At 34.7% G+C, this 21,704-nt stretch overlaps 1 protein-coding gene across 1 annotated transcript; it reads left to right on the top strand.

The window, feature by feature from the left end:
* The first annotated feature begins 12,157 nt into the window (after positions 1-12,157).
* LOC136271936 (uncharacterized) lies at positions 12,158-15,724 on the top strand. Its single transcript, XM_066072531.1, has 5 exons — positions 12,158-12,162; positions 12,560-12,630; positions 12,994-13,408; positions 14,391-14,469; positions 15,080-15,724. Exons 1-5 carry the CDS (start codon positions 12,158-12,160, stop codon positions 15,722-15,724), a joined length of 1,215 nt encoding a protein of 404 aa, XP_065928603.1.
* Positions 15,725-21,704: the final 5,980 nt, after the last annotated feature.

The raw sequence follows: 21,704 nt of genomic DNA, 5'->3' as shown, positions 1-21,704 counted from the left end.
ATACCAACAATCAAATTGACCTTGATATTATTTAGATAAACCTGTATACTAAATTTCATATCAATATATGCACCCTCTGCGAAGAAAATGAGTGGAAACTGCAAATAACTGGAATTTTTCTACGTCCAAGAGCCATAACTCTGTTGAAAATGGCTCGATCGTACCCAATATCAAACTTGACCTAGATATTATCATGATAAACCTATATACCAAATTTCATTTCAATATGTTTATCCTCTGGGAAGAAAATGAACGGAAACTGCAAATAACTGGATTTTTCTAGGTCCAAGGGCCATAACTCTTGTTGAAAATGGCTCAATTCTACCCAATATCGGACTTGACCTAGATATTATCATGATAAACCTGTATACCAAATTTCATTTTAATATGTTTATCCTCTGCGAAGAAAATGAGCGGAAACTGCAAATAACTGGAATTTTTCTATGTCCAAGGGCCATAACTCTGTCGAAAATGGCTCAATCCTACCTAATATCGAACTTGACCTAGATATTATCATGATAAACCTGTATACCAAATATCATTTCAATATGTTTATCCTCTGCGAAGAAAATGAACGGAAACTGTAGGTGGACCGACCAACAGACTGACAGACAGCAGCAAAGCAATATGCCTTCCCTTCTTTGAAGGAGGCATAAAAATACAGAGCACATAGAGCCAAATGTTTCTGTTTCACCACCGACCACGAGGTATCGGGTTACATTTGCAGGAAATCAGTCTGTTAGTGCTGCACATGTTATACCTTCTGTTCAGTCAGGTAATCAAGGTGAAGGTTCAGGGGCATGGCATATGGTGGTTGGAAATGCAGGTATGGAGGTGAATGCTACAGTTGACACAGCCGCAGATATTACAATAGTATCACAAAAGGTTTACAACTCGTGCAACCAAAGCCGCACATTGTTTAGGAGTCATATATTAGACTTGCGGGTGAGGGAACTGGTATGCATTCTTAATTTTTGGTAAGGTTGAGATTACAGTTGGTGGATATACATGTAGGTTTGTTCATCCGATTTATGTTGGTCCCTTGCAGGATGAAATGTTGGGAATTGATTTCCTTAGGTCACATGGTGTACAAATTTCCTGTGAGACAGGAGCTCTGAGAGTCAAAGGGGTACCAGGCATGATTGAAATGTCAAGTGATGTTGATTGGTTGGTGCTAAATGCTGTATCATCTCGGCGGGTGCGGATTCCACCGCATATTGCTCAAGTGATAGAATGTGATTTGACTAATGAGATGTCAGATTTTATCATTGAACCAGTCAATGTCTTCCCTGATGGTGTTGTTGCTTCCAGGACTTGCATCGCTTCTGGGGTTAGGGGCAAGATGTGTCATGAATATGACTGACCGCAGTCATATAGTTAAAACAGGAAGTGTTGTTGGAAAAGTGACAGTAGCTTTTGCAGTCAAAAACAGTGAGGCTTAACAGTGGGTCGGGTGTCGATTGAAGGGCAAAATAATTGTGAGCATGTCAGCTTGCTTATCAGAGATCTGAAGGAAAATGCTCTAGGAAGTCCGCCTTGAAGCAGTCAGCTTTGTAACTGAGTTTGCAGATATTTTAGCACTCAGTGATTTAGATTTGGGCAATTTGGTCGAGACTGAGCATCGTATTGAGTGACTATTGACACTGGCGATGCGCGCCCCATTGAGAAGCGGATCTGCCACACTCCTGCAGTTTTTCAGGGAGAGGAGGAAGGCCATTTGGATAAAATGTTAGAAGCTGAAGTAATCTAACCCTCTACTTCAGACTGGGCTGCTGCTCCAGTGCTTGTTCGTAAAAAGGACTGAAGCGTGAGATGGTGTGTTGACTGTTGTGAACTGAACAAGGTCACAATCAAAGACAGTTTTCCTTTGCCACTCATAGAGGAATGTATGGAAACCCTATCAGGAAACAAATGGTTTTCAGAGCTTGACGCGAATGCAGCTAACTGGCAAATTAAAATACACCCAGATGATATGAAGAAAACTGCCTTCATTACAAAGTACGGATTTTTTGAATTTACGCGGATGGGGTTTGGTTTATGTTACGCCCCTGTAACATTTGCATGAGCAATCAATATACCGGTAGTGTTGTACCGCCTTAACTGGAAAATTGCTCTTGCATTCTTAGATGATGTGCTTGTGTTGGGCAAAACTGAACAAGAGCATTTAGACAATTTGCACCAAGTTTTTGAGGGTTTCCACAGTTTTGGGGTTAAAGTTCAAACCTTGCAAATGTGAGCGTTTTTGCCCTAAAGTAGAATTTTTGGGGCGCACACAGTAAGCAAAGATGGTGTCGAGATGGGAGATCAGTATTTAGAGGCACTAGGGAATGACCCATACCAAAGGATGTCAAAGCAGTTGAGAGGTTTCTCGGTTTTGCAAACTATCACTGGAGCTACATTCCGCATTTCTCAATAATTGCAGCACCTTTGTATGATTTCACTGGAAAGGTGTTCCAGTGGGAAGGGGAACAACAAGAAGCATTTGATAAGCTGATTAGTTTACTGTTCAAGCCACCAGTGTTAGCAATACCAACCAGTACAGGGCATTTTATTCTTGACACGGATGCCTCACATTTTGCTGTTGGTGGAGAGATCAGTCAGATTCAGGATGGACAGTAGAAAACAATAGGCTATGGAAGCGCAGTAATGTACACAGAGCAATGTCGATTTTGCACAACATGCATGCGTGGATCCAGAAAATATTTTCAGGGGGGGTCCGAAGGATAATTGTGTTTGCCAGGGGGGGGTCCGAGGCATATTTTCGCGATAATTTTACTATGTAAATTTAATAAATTTTCATTTTCCAGACCTTTTTGGTCTTGAGTTTACAATCAGAACAGACCACCTGTTAGTAACCTGTTAGTCTGGTATGGTTAATGAATCAGATCGCACGCTGGCTCAAAGAACTGAGTCAATACAATATGTGGATAGTCCATCGGTCTGGTAAGAAGCATGTATATGCTGACGCTTTGTCACTGTGACAAGACATTGCGGATAGTTGTCAGAGCTATTCTTCACAAATTCAGTTGAGAGACTTGCCTTGTGAAGATGAAAATATTGTCGAAGAGCTCATGAGCGCTGGCATGATATCAGTACAGATATTGATGATGTGATACTGTTAGCTCAGATGTTTGCAGAGGGTTCCACCACAGATGAGGGTAACGCTAATGGTATGAAACCTTTAGGGACACAGATTCAGGCCTCCCATACCCATTTCTGGTACTGGGGCCGGGGCCAATGGATTGGGAAAAATGCGACATTTTTTATTTTAACACTCCCGCGAATTTATAATTTTTCTACTGCAGAATGAAACCTAATTAATTAAATGCATATATGAGACTCCTATACAAGTTTGTGTACATGGGTTATATGCTACTCAGGTGACCGTTAAGGCCAATTGGCCTCTCGTTTTAAAACATCACCTATATTAAAGGCTTGAATACTTATGTAACGTGTTTATCTAACAACAATAAATATTAGGGTTCTTTTTAAGGGATATATAATTTTCTTAAGATACTCTGAGTATTTTGTTTGATCCGATTATAAAAAGATTTTCCAAGTTTTAATTTGAAGTCTGATTTTCTTATCTTATAAGTCCTGGTCGACCGCGTGTCAGTTTAAATTTTTGTATTTTCCTGTTGTTTACTGAAATATTTTCACATTTCTTTTGAGATATTATTTGAAAATGAACCATTTCTGAGTCGTTTCCATTTTTTCACGCTTCTGAAGGATTTTAATCTATTTTTCAATCACGTTTTTACTGGGAAGGGAGGCAACTCTCCATTATTTACACTAGCTACAAAACGGAAGTTGAGAAAATCGCAATGCATGACGGTGCCAAATACTTTGTTTTCGGAGTTTACTCCATTTTTGGAGTCTGCTCAGTCTGATAGAGATTAATACATCTGGAGAGGACAGGTCGGTGTGTCAGCTTGCTAAGGAAAGCGCAGCACAAGTCCGGAGGAGGGTTCTGATCAAGCAGCTGGGGAAGGGATATGTCTGTCTTCATATTCTGCAGAAGACATGGTTAAGCTTCAAGGTGCAGATTAGGTATTGACTTTCCTTCAGGCATACTTAGAGTCTGGGTGGGGTTTTGCCAATTGAGAGTAACTTGATGACTTCTAGCCCTGAAGAGAATTGTTATGTTCTTGAGAGGGATTGTTTCATGTTAGATATGATAAGGGCTTAATTTTGCGGTAACCCACTGAGGAGAAAGGTGCCCTGCTAGCGCTAGTTCTTGTGCCTAAAGTTTTGCGTGAAGAAGTTGTGTACTTGTGCCATGACATTCCTTCCTCAGGACACCAAGGTATTCAACGCTCTAAAGAGAGGCTAAAGCCAAATATTTATTGGTGGCAGATGGTTGCCGACATGAAGAAATATGTTCTCACATGTAATGTCTGTTGTAAAAATAAAAGAGGTCCATTGCCAAATCGTTCACAGGATGAATGACCATCTTTAAGTCCTCCTTAAAGATAGCTTAAAGGTGTTTAAAGGTAGCTTAAAGACGATCTTTAAGCCACCTTTAAGCTATATGTGTTGCTTAAAGGTGGCTTAAAAAAAGCGTAAAGATGGCTTAAAGGCAGCTTAAAGACTATCTTTAAGCCACCTTTAAGCCACCTTTAAGGACAACTTATAGGTCCTTAATGTCCAAACTTCTTTAAGCCACCTTTAAGCTACCTTTAAGCCACCTTTAAGCCATTTAAAAAAAATTTAATTCAATATTGTGCTTAATTTCCAACAAAATGTATTAACCTTATGAAAGAAAAGGTATTAAAACGGTTTTTGTTCTAGAAAGAAAAATGAAAAAAATAACACAAAAAAAACCGGCTATGGCGAGAATTGAACCTGGGACCCTTAGTTTTCTAGCATCACCACACTTCCTCTGCGCCACGGCAACTTACTTATATGAGAGGGTGTTTATATCCTATATATCAGTGGATATTATATCACTGTATTGAATGTGTTTACTTGAAAAGATTTTGACAAACCATTCAGTTTGTAACAATCAATTATATCTAATTTATAAATTACATGCATGCATGTATTTAGAATGAAATACGGAACTTGGTCTTCAGTGAACAAAAATATATTATACATAAATGGAAACCGTTAGGTTCACTATAGTAGGCTTTCTTAGTTATTAAATTTAAACCGAATAGATATACGTTCATCTAATTTATAGCTATAAAAATGTAAGAAAGAAAATGAAATCATTTCTTTTATTAAATGCATTGATACTATTAGGGTATTTGTTCAATTTCCCGCAATTTCCCGGTTTTCATGATCGCGCAAGGTTCCAATATGTTTAAATATTTACATGTAATTGTATGTACATGATTTTTAAACTATCAATTCTATAACAAACAATATTACCAATTACCGGTGACGTATTTACTGCATGTGGCAATTGCAAATGACTTGTACATACAATTGTATGATGTGCCAGGCCGGGAATATTTGACATATCTACCCTTATACATATATTTAAATAATCAACCCCTATTTATGATCACCGGTACATTAATTAATTAGCTTCAAGATTTTACTCTTACATACATGTATCGTTAATTTGTAGACGTAACATTTTTGAAACCCAGAGCTAGGAAATAATACTTTGAAAATGAATTACAAATGTAAATTAACTTTTATTCACTAGACTTATCGTATACTCGTACATACTAAGATTCAACGCCTTTAGAAACCCTGACGTGCACCTGGGCACACGACACACCTGTTGTGTATATCTTGTATATTCTGTGTTAGTTCCAGGGGTTTTCTTAAGTTGGACAAACAATAGACTTTAATTATAGATATACACAAACATGCACCTGGGCACACGACACAACTGTTGTGTATATCTTGTATATTCTGTGTTAGTTCCAGGGGTTTTCTTAAGTTGGACAAACAATAGACTCTAATTAGATATACACAAACGAACAAAACTATGTCTAGACAAACAAAGCAGTAATATCCTGCCCGATATAACAAAGGCAGTTGAGAGTCTTTAGAAATAATGAAAATTGGGAAAAAAAATACAAACCTTAAACCGATTATCAAATTAAATCATGCATTTTTGGTTCGTTATCTTTATTTTGTTTAATAACCGGATGAACTGAGAGAGAGAGAGAGAGAGAGAGAGAGAGAGAGAATTTATAATAGGAAACAAACATACTTTAATTAGTTTTATGCACATCTTAAGATACAGAGACTGCGCTCATCCCTACAATAATTTTGAAACCCCCCAAAAATTATAAAGATTATAAAGGCAATCTGTGTCCATCGGAGCGGTGCTGATGATAGCGATCTGTGTTTAATGGAGCGACAATTAAAACAGCCTGGAACACCCCCCCCCCCCCCCCCTTCCTTGGAAATTATATTATCACTCGGATGACCCCCTCCCATCCCTATAAAAGAGCTTTTGCATTTAATATATGTTTTTATTGTTCAGCTTGATCAATAGTGACTTAAAGGCCACTTAAAGACAGTGTAAAGCAGTGTAAAGAGAGCGTAAATGCCACTTAAAGATGCTTAAAGGTGGCTTAAAGGTGACTTAAAGGTAGCTTAAAGAAGTTTGGACATTAAGGACCTATAAGCACTTGCTTAAAGGTGACTTAAAGGCGGCTTAAAGGTTGTATAGCCTTTAAGCTCCTTTAATTCACCTTTAAGCCACCTTTAAGGACTTGCTTAAAGATGGTTTTTCGCCCTGTGGTTCTGCTTAGAAGAGTTATCAAGCAGGTAGTCCAATGGAAAAAGTTCATCTTGATTTCCTTGGACCATTACCTAATGCACAGAGAATGGAAACAAATACATGCTTAATTATTCATGATGGTGGGTAGCTTTACAAAGTGGGTGGAGTTTATCCCGCTACCATCACAGACAGCAGAAGTGACTGCAAGAGCTGCCATCAATGAATTTTCTCAAGGTTCCGGTACCCGTATCGGGCTATATGAAGTGTTTACATATCAGGGTAGAAACATTGAAAGGGAGCTATTGCACAAAGTGTGCGAGATTCTGTGGATTCATAAAACATGGACAACATCGTACAGACCATTAGGGAATGGTCAAGTTGAGTGTTACAATGCAAGCTTTTAAACGTGGTACACTGTTACATTGCTAAGAGCTGAGATCATTACTTGGGTCCATAAGCAGGTGCATTGAGGTCTGCTATCAATAGGCACACTGAGTACACAGCAAACAAATTGATGTTAGGGAGAGAAGTCAAAGTGCCCGCAACTATCCTGTATTGACCCTCAGATTCCAATGATTTTCAAAATGGGGAGGAAGGAGAAATCGATAAATATGTGTGTGATTTGCAGGAAAAGTTGCAAAAGTCACATCAGATTGCTAGGGAAAAGTTAAAAGCCACACCAAACAATGAAGCGGGATTATGATATCAGAGCCAGAGAACATCAATTTAAAGTAGGTGAAGCTGTGTACTGGTGCTGGAACGCAGGGAAGAAAGTAGAGTCAATGTGGATAGGCCCAGGTGTCATAGTTGAAGCAAATTCCAAATCACTTCGGGAGGTCAAGGTCATGCATCATGACAAACTTAAGAAATGTGATGCACGGAAACTGCCAACCTCGGGAGGTCAAGGTCATGCATCATGACAAACTTAAGAATTGTGATGCACGGAAACTGCCAACTTCGGGAGGTCAAGGTCATGCATCATGACAAACTTAAGAAATGTGATGCACGGAAACTGCCAAAGTGGTTGGTAGATTACATGAGATCAAGGCAAAGTAAGTCGCCAAGTAACCTGGATGATCATCCAGATGATGAGGTACCGGTAAGTGATGGTGGATCAAGCAATACATATCATATCAAGCATATACATGTACTTCCGCCAAAGACCCTGCCAATATTGCAACTGAAGAGAGACTTGGGAAACAGCCTGATGGATAATAAAGGGTTATAAGGTCTCAATCTAAAGGTATTATTAAGCATGATGAAACTATTGTCGCAAAACCGCAGGGGGACCAAAAAGCGAGGGGACAGGTAAAGGTACAGAAGTCATATAGTGTGGGTAAAAAACAGAATCCGAAAGGGTTAATGGTGCAATGTGATTCCTGCAGAGACTGGTTTTGTCCGGCATGTGTAGGTATTACTGCTGAAATTGCAAAAAGGATACCTCAGTATACTTGCCCAGAGTGTTCTCTGATAGATGGACAGCAGTAAATTATATGTACGAACGTTTTCAACAGCATTAGATGGCGATGGACCACCTGGAGAGTCGGGGCGCGTGAGGGCCTTGAATCATCGTGCTCCCATTCCGGACAGGTGTTGCCTGTGATTGATTGACAGTGACTCTTCGAACTTTTTAATTGGTCGTGATTTATGAACTGTTAATATCTGTTTTTTTTAAGTAATGGTAAATCACAAGTTTTAGTTAATAACACCAGTATGGTCAGTTGCAGGGGCTAAAAAATGTGTTAATGAATATGTCTCTAGTTTTGTAATATTGAGGGTCTGCTTTGTAAAATTGGGGGAATGTGGTAATTTTACCCACTATTATCTGTGTGGGGGCGAATTCAACGGGCACTGGGTGAATTCGCCCATGCGCATAGCGAGATCTTCTGCGGATTGCAAGACAAACGTAGTAAAATTGTTAAAAGTTATATTCACTTGATAAAAATATTTCAAACCTAATGATAAGTTATTGGTGATTCTTATCAGTTTCCCCGATTATCTCGTCATCAAAGCGGTGGGAAACACGATACCGCTCTTTTCAAGGGAGAAGAGATTTTTCAGGGGGTGGGGGTGTTACAATTTAGAAGAAAATATGGCTTGGTTTCTTTTGGGTTATAAGAATACATTTATTTATATTTTTAAATATGCATGTTTAAGGTGGTATGGGACATCTTTTGATATTAATGTGAATTAAAACAACATTATGATTGAAATACTTTCACTGGTTTAGAATTTTCAGGATTCGAACTCCTGACCTACTGATTTTTAGTAAACCCTCTAACCCACTGTGCTATGCTGTTAGGTGACAATACTAGGAAAAAAACTTAACTTACAAAATTACACTTCATTCTATTCATTTTATTTCGATAAACAATGTAAGTCACAACATGGAAGTGTCCCTTACCACCTTAAAAGTTTTACAGAGTAAAACATATTCTATAAAATGCATGTATTGCGCGCATTTTACTCCATGCCCCTTAGTTAAATCACTCATTCCCATGTAATTTATTAGATAGTCATATATATACATGTACTATAATATATGTATACTGGTACATGTAACATGTTTTTTAAATAGTTTATTTATTAATATTTGTATTCATGTATTAAAATTCACATGCTTTTTTAGCTCACCTGAGCTTAAAGCTCAAGTGGGCTTTTCTGATCACATTTTGTCTGTGGTCTGTCTATCCATCCGTCCGTCCGTCTGTCCATCTGTCTGTAAACTTTTTCACATTTTCAACATCTTCTCTAGAACCACTTGGTCAATTTCAACCAAATTTGGCAACTTTAATCATAGAGGATTCAAAGTTGTGAAAATTAAGGACCACACCCTTTTACGAGGGGAGATAATTAGAAATAATTGAAATTTTTTGTGAAATTTTCAAAAATCTTCTTCTCGAGAACCATTTGGCTTGAAAATCTGAAACTTATGTAGAAGCATTCTCAGGATGTGTAGATTTAAAGTTGTGAAAATCACGACCCTGGGGTTTAGGGTGGGGCCACAATGGGGAGATGGATTTTTACATAGGAATATATAGATTAATTCTTTAAAAATCTTCTTCTCAGAAACTAATCAGCCAGGGCAACTGAAACTTATGTGTAAGCATTTTCAGGTAGTATAGATTTAGAGTTGTGAAAATCATGACCCCTGGGGGTAGGGTGGGGCCACAATTGGAAGTCAAATTTTTACATAGGAATATATGGAGTAAATCTTTATCTCCGAAACTAATCAGCCAGGACAGCTGAAACTTATGTAGAAGCATCCTCAGCTCAGGTAGTGTAGATTCAAAGTTGTGAAAATCATGACCCCGAGGGAGAGGGTTGGGCCACAATGGGGGGGTCGAATTTGTACATAGGAATATATAGATTAAAGTCTTCAAAAATCTTCTCAAAAACCAGTTGGACAAAAAAGCTGAGACCTGTGTGGAAGCTTAGTAGGGTAAATTCAAATGTGTTCAAATCATGACCCCTGGGGATAGGATGGGGTCGCAACGGGGGGGGGGGGGGGGGGGGGGACAAATTTTCCAATAGGTTATATAGAGAAAAATCTTTAAAAATCTTCTAAAAAACCATTTGCTTAGTAAAGCTGTAACTTTAGTGAAAGCAACTTTAGATAGTGTAGATTCAAATTTGTTAAAATCAAAATCTTGAGGAGTTGGGTGGGGCCATATTGGGGATCCGATTTAATTGTACAAAGGAAAACATTTTTAATTATTCACAAAAAGTGAAATGTTACCACATATGGTTTTACTTATATGCTAGCATTTTGACACATTGCTGATTCTAGAAAATTGTTTAGACTCTCGCACCTGGACTATTTTTGGGTCTCGCAATTGGTTCAGAGTTTGATGTAGGTTTATATCCCATATATAAACAATTGTTTAGGATCTTCAAGTTGGTTTGTGTACTCATATTATCATTAACAATTTAAAAGAATACAGCTGTTATGTCATTTCTAGTACATGAATGGTAAAAAGGGTGGTTTAAAAAAATAATAAATATTTTAAAAATCCACTCACCCACCCCATATTTTTGGCAAATCAGGATGAGAATCTAAATATAAATTTTATGTGGCCTAATCTACTCCTAAACTGTCTCCTTTTTTCTCGCAGGAAACAATTTTTTGAAAATATTTACATGCATCTTAAAATTTTGATTTTGAATGGATTTCCCCACATCCAGCTTTTTAGGAACATGTAAATTAAGAAGTGAATTGAATTAAAAAGTGAAATACAATTAAGTTATTTTTGGTTATCTCCCTCCCCAAGTTCTCATAAACACCTGACAATTTTTCATGAAGGTCTGACAGTTATCATAAATATCTGACAAGTTGACAAGAAAATATAACAAGTTGACATGATTATCAGAACTAATTATACATGTACATGTATGCCATGTCAAATGTGTGTAACGGGATGGGAGAAATAATGACGACCAGATCGAGTTTCGAACCCGGGCTCCCTGAATCCCTATAGTCAGGTGCTCTACCAAATGAGCGCCGGTATTTGAACCGGTCTGACCGTTACATGTGTCCATGTATTATCTCTACTGTGATGACTTACCCTGATCGTGTACAGATCTAGAGAAGTGTCCAGAGAAAAATTCAAACATTTAAAAAATTTACAAAGATTGTTGCAAATTTTACCATAAAATATTTCCTCAGCCATGGACCTCCCACTCCCATATCCCTCCCCAACACATCCGAATTATCCATTAGAACCCCCTACCCTTTTGGAGGTAAAGTTTGGAGATCCAAGCTGAGCAACATTCCCATTACATTAGTTATCTAAACTCCAGGGCATCAGCTTAATACAATCCCGATGATCGATATACACACCTAAATTACCCATTTCTGTCCCTTGTTGTTGAATATCCAATATGCATGATCATGATGACTAAATATTTGCAATCTACTGTATACATCAGATATAACAATTCACATCAAAATCATGTTAGAATTGTATATATCATTTGCCATTTCCATAGAGCTTGCTTTGCATGGCTGAACTTACATGCTTTTGTGGGTCAACTGACATGAGTTAAGTTAATTATCTGATCTAGATTGCAAAATTAATTATAAATCATCATGATCATGCAGATTTATTATCTCTATAACATACAGACTGGAACATTAGTTTCATCATACATACATTAAATGCTAGATCAGAAAATAAACTTTTTGATTAGAATTTAGAATGACTGTTCTTAAAACTTATTAATTTTTTTTTATTGTTTTCAGCAGGTACTGATTCATTAGAAGATGCAGTAACAAAAGATGATGGACTGTTTCAACTTTATTCTGTACATTGTGTACATGTGAGTGATATGCTTTCTTGTTTAATGAACATCAACCTATGTACTTGCTTACAAACCTGCAAAGAAAGAATGATAGAGTAATGCCTTATGTATGATTGGCTACTATCTTGACAAATTCATCTTTGTAATGTGACTCACTTGCAAAACATAATGACGTACGTTTCATTAAAATTGGGCAAAAATTTAAGACCCTTTTTAAAGTGTTTTTATGTATTAGGAATATATATACCGGTAATTTCTTAACTACTTGGTTTATATTGTACTTAGTGTTAATAACATGATTTAATTGGAACAGTTTAGTAGTTATTTATAAAACTTGGAAGCTACCCTAGGTTATGTATTATTTTATAAATAAATGTTGATAGAAATTGAATTCATTATATATATACCATGCATACAATTATATAATTTAAAGTTGAAACACACAAACATGCACATACACAGTATTTATTAACTTTTTGTTTTCATTTTTTGACTATATGAATTTTTTTTAATGGGTTATTATGATTATGTTTGAAAACTTTGTCTATTAACTACTTTACTTTATTCTAGATTTCTGGTTGGTTTATGGTTCCTGAGATTTCTTCTGTCATTGCTCATAAGGACATTTGCTCAGGAGCAAGGTATAATTTATTAATATATATTGTACATGTATCATTAGAGGGTTGGTTTTGCTAGTGAAATCAGGTTTTTTTTTTAATATTGTAGAGTTATACATCATAAAATTTAACAGTTAATGAATAAACATTTAACCATGCTTCCTTCACAGCATATCTGAACAATTATCAAAGATTTAAGTGAACTTGTCAAGTTACCATAATCATGATAACTTAAAAACATTTCACTGTAATACATTCTTTAAACTGTGTACTACTCATGTACAGTGTTAAATTTAAGTTGAAAACCCATTCCTGTTTTTAGTGGAAAACATTCCATAAAAATATTAATATGTACAGTAGCAATGAAAACATTCATTGTATTTTTAGTGGACATTGCAAAACAGGACAGATTAAGAAAGCAGACTCTATTTAATGACAACGAGGTTTTGGTTTTTAAACCACCTATTGAAAACAAAAGGGAGCCATATGAACCTGTTGAGCAAAAAAAGGAAACGCCTTACCTTCTACAATTCCCGTCAAGGAACAGAATTCGCAATGAAACTTTGCAATGTTTTGCTGTTCAATTCACAACAGAAGAATTCATTCAGGAGGCACTACAGGTGGACCCTTTACAATTAGATTCTCTACGAGATCTTAATATTGAAATTGATGGGACACACGAGGAGAGTGTAGAGGGAGACAGACTTGAGAATGTTCAGTTGAACTCATTGACTGAGTCTGACATAGAAGATGACAGAGCACAAACCCTATCAGGACAGTTACGTATCGGAACAACAAGAATGTAAGTACATGTAACTGAATTCAACTGACTCAGAAAAATAGCTACCATCCAAATAGTACTTAAGGATACACGAGACGTTCCTCATTTTTATATAATTTTCCTTGATATTTTATTCCTTATATATTAACATTTAAATCTGTTAATTCCCAAAAATTCAGGGTTCATTACCAGGCTCTTTTCGGAGCTAGAATATTTTGAATTTCCCTTAAAACAGCATGCAAAATGCATTGGAATACATATATAATTATGAAATTTCTAAGTTGAAATCTTCACATTGTGGAAATAGGAAAAAGTAGAAAAAATGGGAGATAGGTTGCGTCTGACCTTAAGGTGGAATAACACACCTGGGAAAAGTCACTCAAATTAACAGGAATTTTTTGGATACCGGGTAATTAAAGATATAATGATAAATAAACTGTACAAATGTAAAATAAGCAAAAAATTTGCAGTTTGGGGATAAAAAATGAATATCTAAAATAATTATCCCAGTTAGTAACAACAAAAGCCCCTGCGGGATTCGAACTCGGGATGTACGGATCACAAGTCTGACACTTTATCCACTTGGCTATGGAGTAAGTTATATGTTTCAGTCCATAAAATCCTTTTGATAAAACAAAATGCTGTTTGGATCAGCGGTCAGCCATTTGTGATGATGTGTTATACCACCTTAATGGCTGAAGTGTTTTGTTCTGCTGATTGATTTGCAGTAGACTTTATAATGTATTTTACATGTTATATAATATTATGCTTTTTTTATCTGGCAGACATGCATGGTCAATATACTTATTTTAACAATCACCTTTGTTAATGTATATATGAATTTGTGTGTTCATTGTCCATCTGTTTGTCTGTCTGTCTGTCAATAAACTTAATTTTCACAATTCTGACATTTTCTCCGTGACCTTTGTGACAATATCAAACAGATGATTTTGGTAATTTTTGAAATATGAGTGGATGTTTCAGGCTACAGTTTCTGTTTCAGACATGAACTCCCCTCCATTCAAATGGAACACACTAGTCAGTCGGAGTATAGAAATAGCTCAGTAGCAGAAGAAAATGTGGTAAGTCCTCCTATGTTGTGTATCTTACAGTATTTCTGAAATATCATGTACATGTATCATGATAGATTCAGTCAAATAATTTATGTTCGTGGGGATGTAGATTTGGGGGCAAATCACAAAAGCCACAAACATTGGTATCCCACGAACAATGAGGAATCCATAACCAGTACCTCATAGTCGGCAAGCATTAATATTAATATTGACATTGACATTAATATTGACATGATCATACAATAAAAAAAAATCACAAGCATTATTTTTGAAAAGATTATGAGTTTTCTTTGGGCAAAAAAACTGATAAAAATTGAATAACTTTTTTGTATATAAGTTCAGACTCAATTGTCTTCCTTTTCTTCACCTTGAGGTTGAATTTCATGTTAAAAAATTAAATAAGGTTGATAGAATGAAATAAGAATAGCAATTTAATTTTAAAATAAAAAGATAAAATATTTTCTGGTAAATACAAACTGAAAAAAGGAAATCAGAAATGTTCGTGGTTCATTTATAAAATTGCATGAGATAAACCATCTTGATTAGGTAATAGTTTTTAAAAGAATATAAGAATATATATTTTTGTGCCAATATTTGACATGACATGAATTTTGTCTAGAGTGCCAGTAATTACGAGGACAGCAGAGGAGTATTAGATGATCAGGTAGCTGAAACCGAGCTACAAAATGTCGGACCAGTTAGACCGACTGCTCAGAATGGTTGTCTCAATAATAATGGTGCCCTTAGGATGGAATATGAACCTCATGTACATCAGAATACTACGGTAGATGACAATAATGGTGCCCTTAGGATGCAACATGAACCTCAGGTACATCAGAATACTACCGTAGATGACAATAATGGTGCCCTTAGGATGCAACATGAACCTCAGGTACATCAGAATACTACCGTAGATGACAATCCATTCCAACCAACAGATGCAGGGGATACAGAAAGTACAGTGTCAAACTTCACACCCTATAATGTAGCTTTGATGTCAATGTCAACTAGTACTCTCAGCAGTAACTTCAGCAGCATATCATCAGAAGACAGCGATGCTTTTGCCAACGAATGGATCCGCCTAAGGACGTTCTCTGAATGGCCCCTGAACTCCATCTTCTCTATTAGGCTTGCCCGGAACGGTTGGGTTTCGTTGAGAGAGGGGGATAGAGCTCGCTGTTACATCTGCCATGTTGTCCATGAAGGATGGAGGATTGGTGACGACCCAGACCAATACCACAGCGTTAAGATAGTCTATCCATAACTAAGGTGAATTTATCAATTTTAAAGCTGCTTGGTCCGATTTTTTTGTAATTACAGTATCAACATTTTTTTCATACAAATCATGTATCTTAGAAAGTTATGGACTTTCTCCTATTTACACTAGCAGAATCAGTCTCCTTTCAAAGTTAGAAATATTCAAAGTAAATAAAAATAATTTCTCTTTGGGCAAACGAAAAAACAAACCAAAATGCATCACGGGAATGTTTAGAAAAGGAAACCGCATAGTTTCGTCCCCCAAATGATTGGGGTTATTCAACCCGCATGCTATGCATTGATTGTAAAGAAAGCAGACTTTAGAAATATTGGCTAACAAAACGTACACATGTTTATTTGTAATTTGCCTGATCATTTCGACCTTTATTTAAAGCGATGTCAAATTCGTGATACAACCATAACCATCTCGTCGTCAGGGGTGAAATTTAACATGAGGCGAAATAACGCAGTACCTTTTAATGTCGTTTGTTTTGTTAACAAATTTTGTACGTATTTTTCTTCATTGAAATTTGGCATAATTGACGGGTAAAACTACTGCAATGTCTATTATTATACATTATACATATACTAAGCATAGCCATCGTTTAAAAGCGTGCATTAAATTTGATATAAAATCGGACCAAGCAGCTTTAATAGATTTAACTATTTTGAATATCTATTTTAAAAGTATTTTGAGGACGACATATACCAAACTCAGGAATATGTATGCATAGAAAAAAATAAACTTTTTGCACTTGGAACTTTTTCAAAGATTTGTCTGCCTCTTGCAAAAATTAAAAAAATTCAGTTATCAAAAAGAATTTTGGTAAATAATTCATTTTTTCAGCACTGTCAAAGAAAAGAAAAGCTTTTGCAACTTTTTTTTTGCAACAAAGAAATTTGTGAGGAAATTATTTGTACTATAAAGTCAAGATATATTTAAAAATGCATTTTTTCCATAGACTTCATTGTTAACTTCAAGATGGGATAAAGAACTATATATGATATTAGTCAAATTTGGCCCCCATAATTCGCTATTTTTAAAATGATTCAGGTACATTAATTTGTTGTGTTATTTTATAAAAGAGCTGACATAAAATATGTTTTTCACCTATTTATTTGATTTATATGCACTCACTGGCAGTATATGACATCAGAAGTGACGCTATTTTTATAATTCAATCAAAATCAGTCAAAAATTGACGTTTTTTCTTATCTTTTTTCAAACGGGAAAAATAGAGCGACTCTTTGAACAAGAACAAACTTTTTGTCACTTATAAGAATTGGAGAGATGCACCTTTGGTGAATATATTTTGTTTGTTCAAGCAGTTGCCCAATTTTTCCTTAAAGAAAAACTGCTTCAAAACGAGCCGTTTTATGCTAAAAATGAGAAAATGGCGGGAAAAGGTAAACTTTATGATGTCATATTTTTAAATTGTGGGCATTGAAATCAAAATGAAAATTATGAAAAAACTTCAAATGTATATTTGTTCACATAAAACAAAGAATTACAGTAAAATGACAACGTTCATTTAAGGGGGCCATTCTTTTCATCCAGCCTTCGGCATATCGGAGTATCAAGTAGCATTATTTCCTGGCTATTATGCTCGGGATCGCCCTTCAAAAAAAGCTAAAAACCTACCTGGAAGTGACGTCACATACCGTATAAATAGTGCGTCCATTGTGATAAACACTCATATTTTTTCTGGCGACATCGGGACATGAGCCCTTGTCGGTTATATGGTTATTGCGGTGTTAATAAATTTTCTAAGACGTGGTCTTAGTTGTAAGGTTTGTAAAGCCTTTGAAAACGAATTAAATCTACCAATGACGAAGTCTTGGTTTGAAAGGATTGATAATCCGTGCATTTCGTTTTACACATGGTTCATGTGGTTTTACAACTCAAGTTGTACAATACACGTTGTGTATTTGTTGAATGCACGATTAGAACACGCTGTGTTCAGAATTTTGTCGTGAATTTATTTTATACCGCAAGTTTTACAATACACGTTGTGTATTGGTTGATAGTACGTTTATAAAACACGTTGTGTTCAGAACTTGGACTATATAAAAGTTTTACACCGCAAGTTGAATAATATACACGCTGTGTATATATTAAATAGTACAGTACAATTAGAACACGCTGTGTTCAGGTTTTTCTAATGGGTTTATTGATCTCAATATCAGGGATATAAATGAGACAAGAGATGGAATTTCTCTTAACTGCTGACTGATACTAGAGATAATTGGTTTACGACCTACAATTTACAAGATGTAGTGCTCATAGTAAAATGACCAAAGGTCTGAAGTTTGAACAAAATAACAGTCAGGTTAATAATACAACTGTACTAAATCATGTAGGTGAAAGAAGATGTCAATTTAGAACATCTGAACAGGCTGATGCAATATTTTACATGAAATTAATGTTGGTTTATTGATCATGATAAAAAAGAAGTATTCAAGGCATCACTTTGCACATGGCTGGAAATAAGTACAGCTGATGATATCAGTAAAATTATTTGGTGTCATTTAAGACCAAACAAGAAATTGCACGAATGAACAGGAATTTATTTTGCTTCTCAGAGCAATACATTGGCTGTGAAATGTTTTAATTCTGGGATGAGAAGCTTATGTATACATATGTTTTCTATACCACATAATATATGGTATTTTCAAGTTATTGTCACAGAAAAGATGATTGTCTACATTACATTTATTTATATTACATTGTACAGTCGAAGTTGTGCATGTTGTGAAGTTTGGAAGAAAGAAGCTTAAAATCTTGGAGAATCATAAATTTTTAGAAAGACGAACTGATTCATAAAATATTAGAGAATTAAATTGATCACTGTTTGGAATGGGTGCAAAAGACAATTTATGCAGTGTTTTGAATCGTATCAATTGTTTGTGCAGTTTTATTCAGATATAAAGTTTGAGTTAAGAGTTAAGTGACAGTGAACGTTGAAAACAGGAGTACCGGTATTGATGAAAAAATTTGAATGAAAGACATATATATGTCTAAGTTAGTAATAGAGAGAAATCAAACAAACATTAGGATACTTGACTTGAAAAGTACTTTTAAAATAAGTACATGTACCGGTAATATACATGTATTCAGTCAAATAATTAATATGGTGTTACTATTTAATTGTTTTTTGCATCCATAATTATTACAAAAGTCATAAACCTTCACATCATTATATGATTCATGGGAATGATTTGAGGAACAAAGAACCAAACATTTATTGACTTAGATGATTTGATTTCAGACACCATACATGAATTTATTTTAAGCTAATTTAAATGAAGACTTCCTGGAAACTAAGGCTTGATAAGTATTGTTATGATACTGTATGATATAAAGAAATGAAGTTGTTTGATACATTGCTGAAATCCTGAGATATAATACCAAAAGAAAAGGTTCAGAGTGAAAGAGGATCAGTGTGATCGGAATGAAAATCCAGAAATGATACAATGTTCACTATAACCCTATTTGTTATAACATTAAAACTTATTACTAAAGTATGGTACATGTTCAATTAGATTGAAATGAAAGAGTATGGTATATATTAAAGAAAGAGACTATAGGTGACCATCTTTTATTTCTATCCTAAGAATTTGGTGAATTAAACTTTTACAATTAGATCAAATATAAAAGCTATATATACTACGTAGCCTGTCTAGATCATGCAATACAAGCAATTTTCTACCAAGACAAATTGTCAAATGAATGGAGATCAGTTGTTTTACAACCTTCCTCTTTAGGGAAAAGTCCAGTGAAAAGGATTATAAATGTAAAAATACATTTGTATTAGAATATTGCAATGGAAGAGATATAATTGAATGGTAAATTGGCAATATACAAGTTATTGAATAGAGTATTGAATATACGATATGAAACATGAGATTATGTTTGATTATATATTTAGAGACACTGAAATTTGATTTTTTGAGATTCTCTTAATACAAGTTGGGTTACATGAGTAACTTTAATTTGGAATTACGATACACTAGCTAGCAACATGTTTACAATGTTCATATTGAGAAAAAGCAAAGAACAAACTGATTTTCATACATTTATTATATACTTACCATATATGTATTAGTTGATGCATTGGAATATATGGCTTCCAGTATAAGTGAATAATTATTGATTATCTCTTCAGAACTTATCATCAGAACTGAAGTCTTCATGAAAAGACAAATGTTGCATGTATTTACTCGCTAATGGTATTTAGTATATATGATACTACACATTTAAAACAGATTTTAGCACGTTTCTGGTACATAATATTCAGAATTTGAATCAGAATAGAAAATATTAACTTTACAGATATATGTGTTAAGACATTGTGTGAACATTAAGGCTATGTAGTAGCTGCAACAAAAAATTAAAGTGATGGGAAAAACTTTTAAATATTAAAGATGATTGAATTTCTTTTGCAAAAGATTGAGAAAATTATCTTTCTGTATTTTCTAATTGTGTCATATTGATTGAATATATGAATTAACAGGATTTATATTTTTGCTTACTTCATATTATGAAATTTGATTATAATAAGTTATTTCAAGATAGTGATTGTGTTTAATCATATCACTCGATCAAAGAAGCAAAGATATTATAGTACAATATTTACTATTGAAGAAATGTTTACTCATATTTAGCTGCTGGCATATATGTAAATAATGTTACCCTGGATATAACATATCTGATTCATAAATTCCAAGAAAGATTACAGGGAACACATTTGTTCCTGTTTTATTTTTTGTCTCTTTGCCAGTGGGTGAATTAATGAAGACTAGGCGAATTACAATGCCCTACATTGTCTCTCTATCAACAGCTTTGTCTGGGCAAGTTTTAATTGGGACAAAACTGTTCACAATCTAAGAAAATAACATGGGGCAAAAATAGTCCTGTTTACAGTTCCCAATTGTTGGTCTTATTGTGATTACATGAATATAGATATATTGACGACCAAAAAATGACATTACAAAGAACTTAAAATTAGATTTCATATCTTGTCATAAATTGTTAATACACAAAAAATTAACATCATACAATGTTCCCACTTTATAGGGAAAAGTTATATATACTCCATGAATATACATGTATATGTAAATACATGTAATAGATTGTTTATTATGATACATATATTAGATTTATGGAAAATGAAATATGAATTCCATATTTTTTAAGAGAAAACAGTACCTAGCTAGAGGTTAAAATCTTTACATAGCCAGGTCATTTATATTAACTTATTTCATGTATTGAAGATGTAATTATCAAATTTAGAAAAGATTGCAAGTTTTGAAATTAGTTTTCTTAAAACTAATTAATTCATGCAGAGTTTGGTTGTACAGTTTATTAATATATCAAAATGGATGTGTTATGAAGGATTAACATTTTAATTTTTGTATAAATACCACATACCAGGAAAGTCATAGATATTGATTAAAGAATTTTCAAAGGAAGGAATGTTGATGTTCAAAGACATCAGACAAGATTATACCTGACATCCTTCTGTACACAAGTGAATACTATTGCTTTTACTGATAATATCTAAGTTTCAAAGAAAACTTAACTTATCCTAATATATAGCTATATGAGCTGGACAAAATAGGACATACATGTATATATAAATATGATTTTAGTTTATAAAAGAATGATTGACATATAGGTAATTCATGAAGAGTAAATATTTTTCTGATCAGAGGGTCATTGTACCTTAGTAATGTTGCAAAACTTAATCATACATCAGAAGATGATACTTTATATTCAAGGAAGAAAACATTTGTTTTCTACATTACATTGGAAGCTAGAAGATCATACATTTAATTACATTATAGCTGTATTATATGTGTATATATACCCTTATAATATATCAGACAGTAAAATCTGACATTTCAATGAATGCAATTCATTCTTCTTTCTATTAACATCTTACAGACAGAAAATTAGATATAGTTTTGGATTTTACAAACAATGT

The sequence above is a fragment of the Magallana gigas genome, chromosome 9, assembly GCF_963853765.1.
Source record: "Magallana gigas chromosome 9, xbMagGiga1.1, whole genome shotgun sequence".
Lineage (NCBI taxonomy): Eukaryota > Metazoa > Mollusca > Bivalvia > Ostreida > Ostreidae > Magallana > Magallana gigas.
The sequence above is the reverse complement of the archived record's forward strand: the minus strand, read 5'-3'. Positions and strand labels throughout refer to the sequence as shown.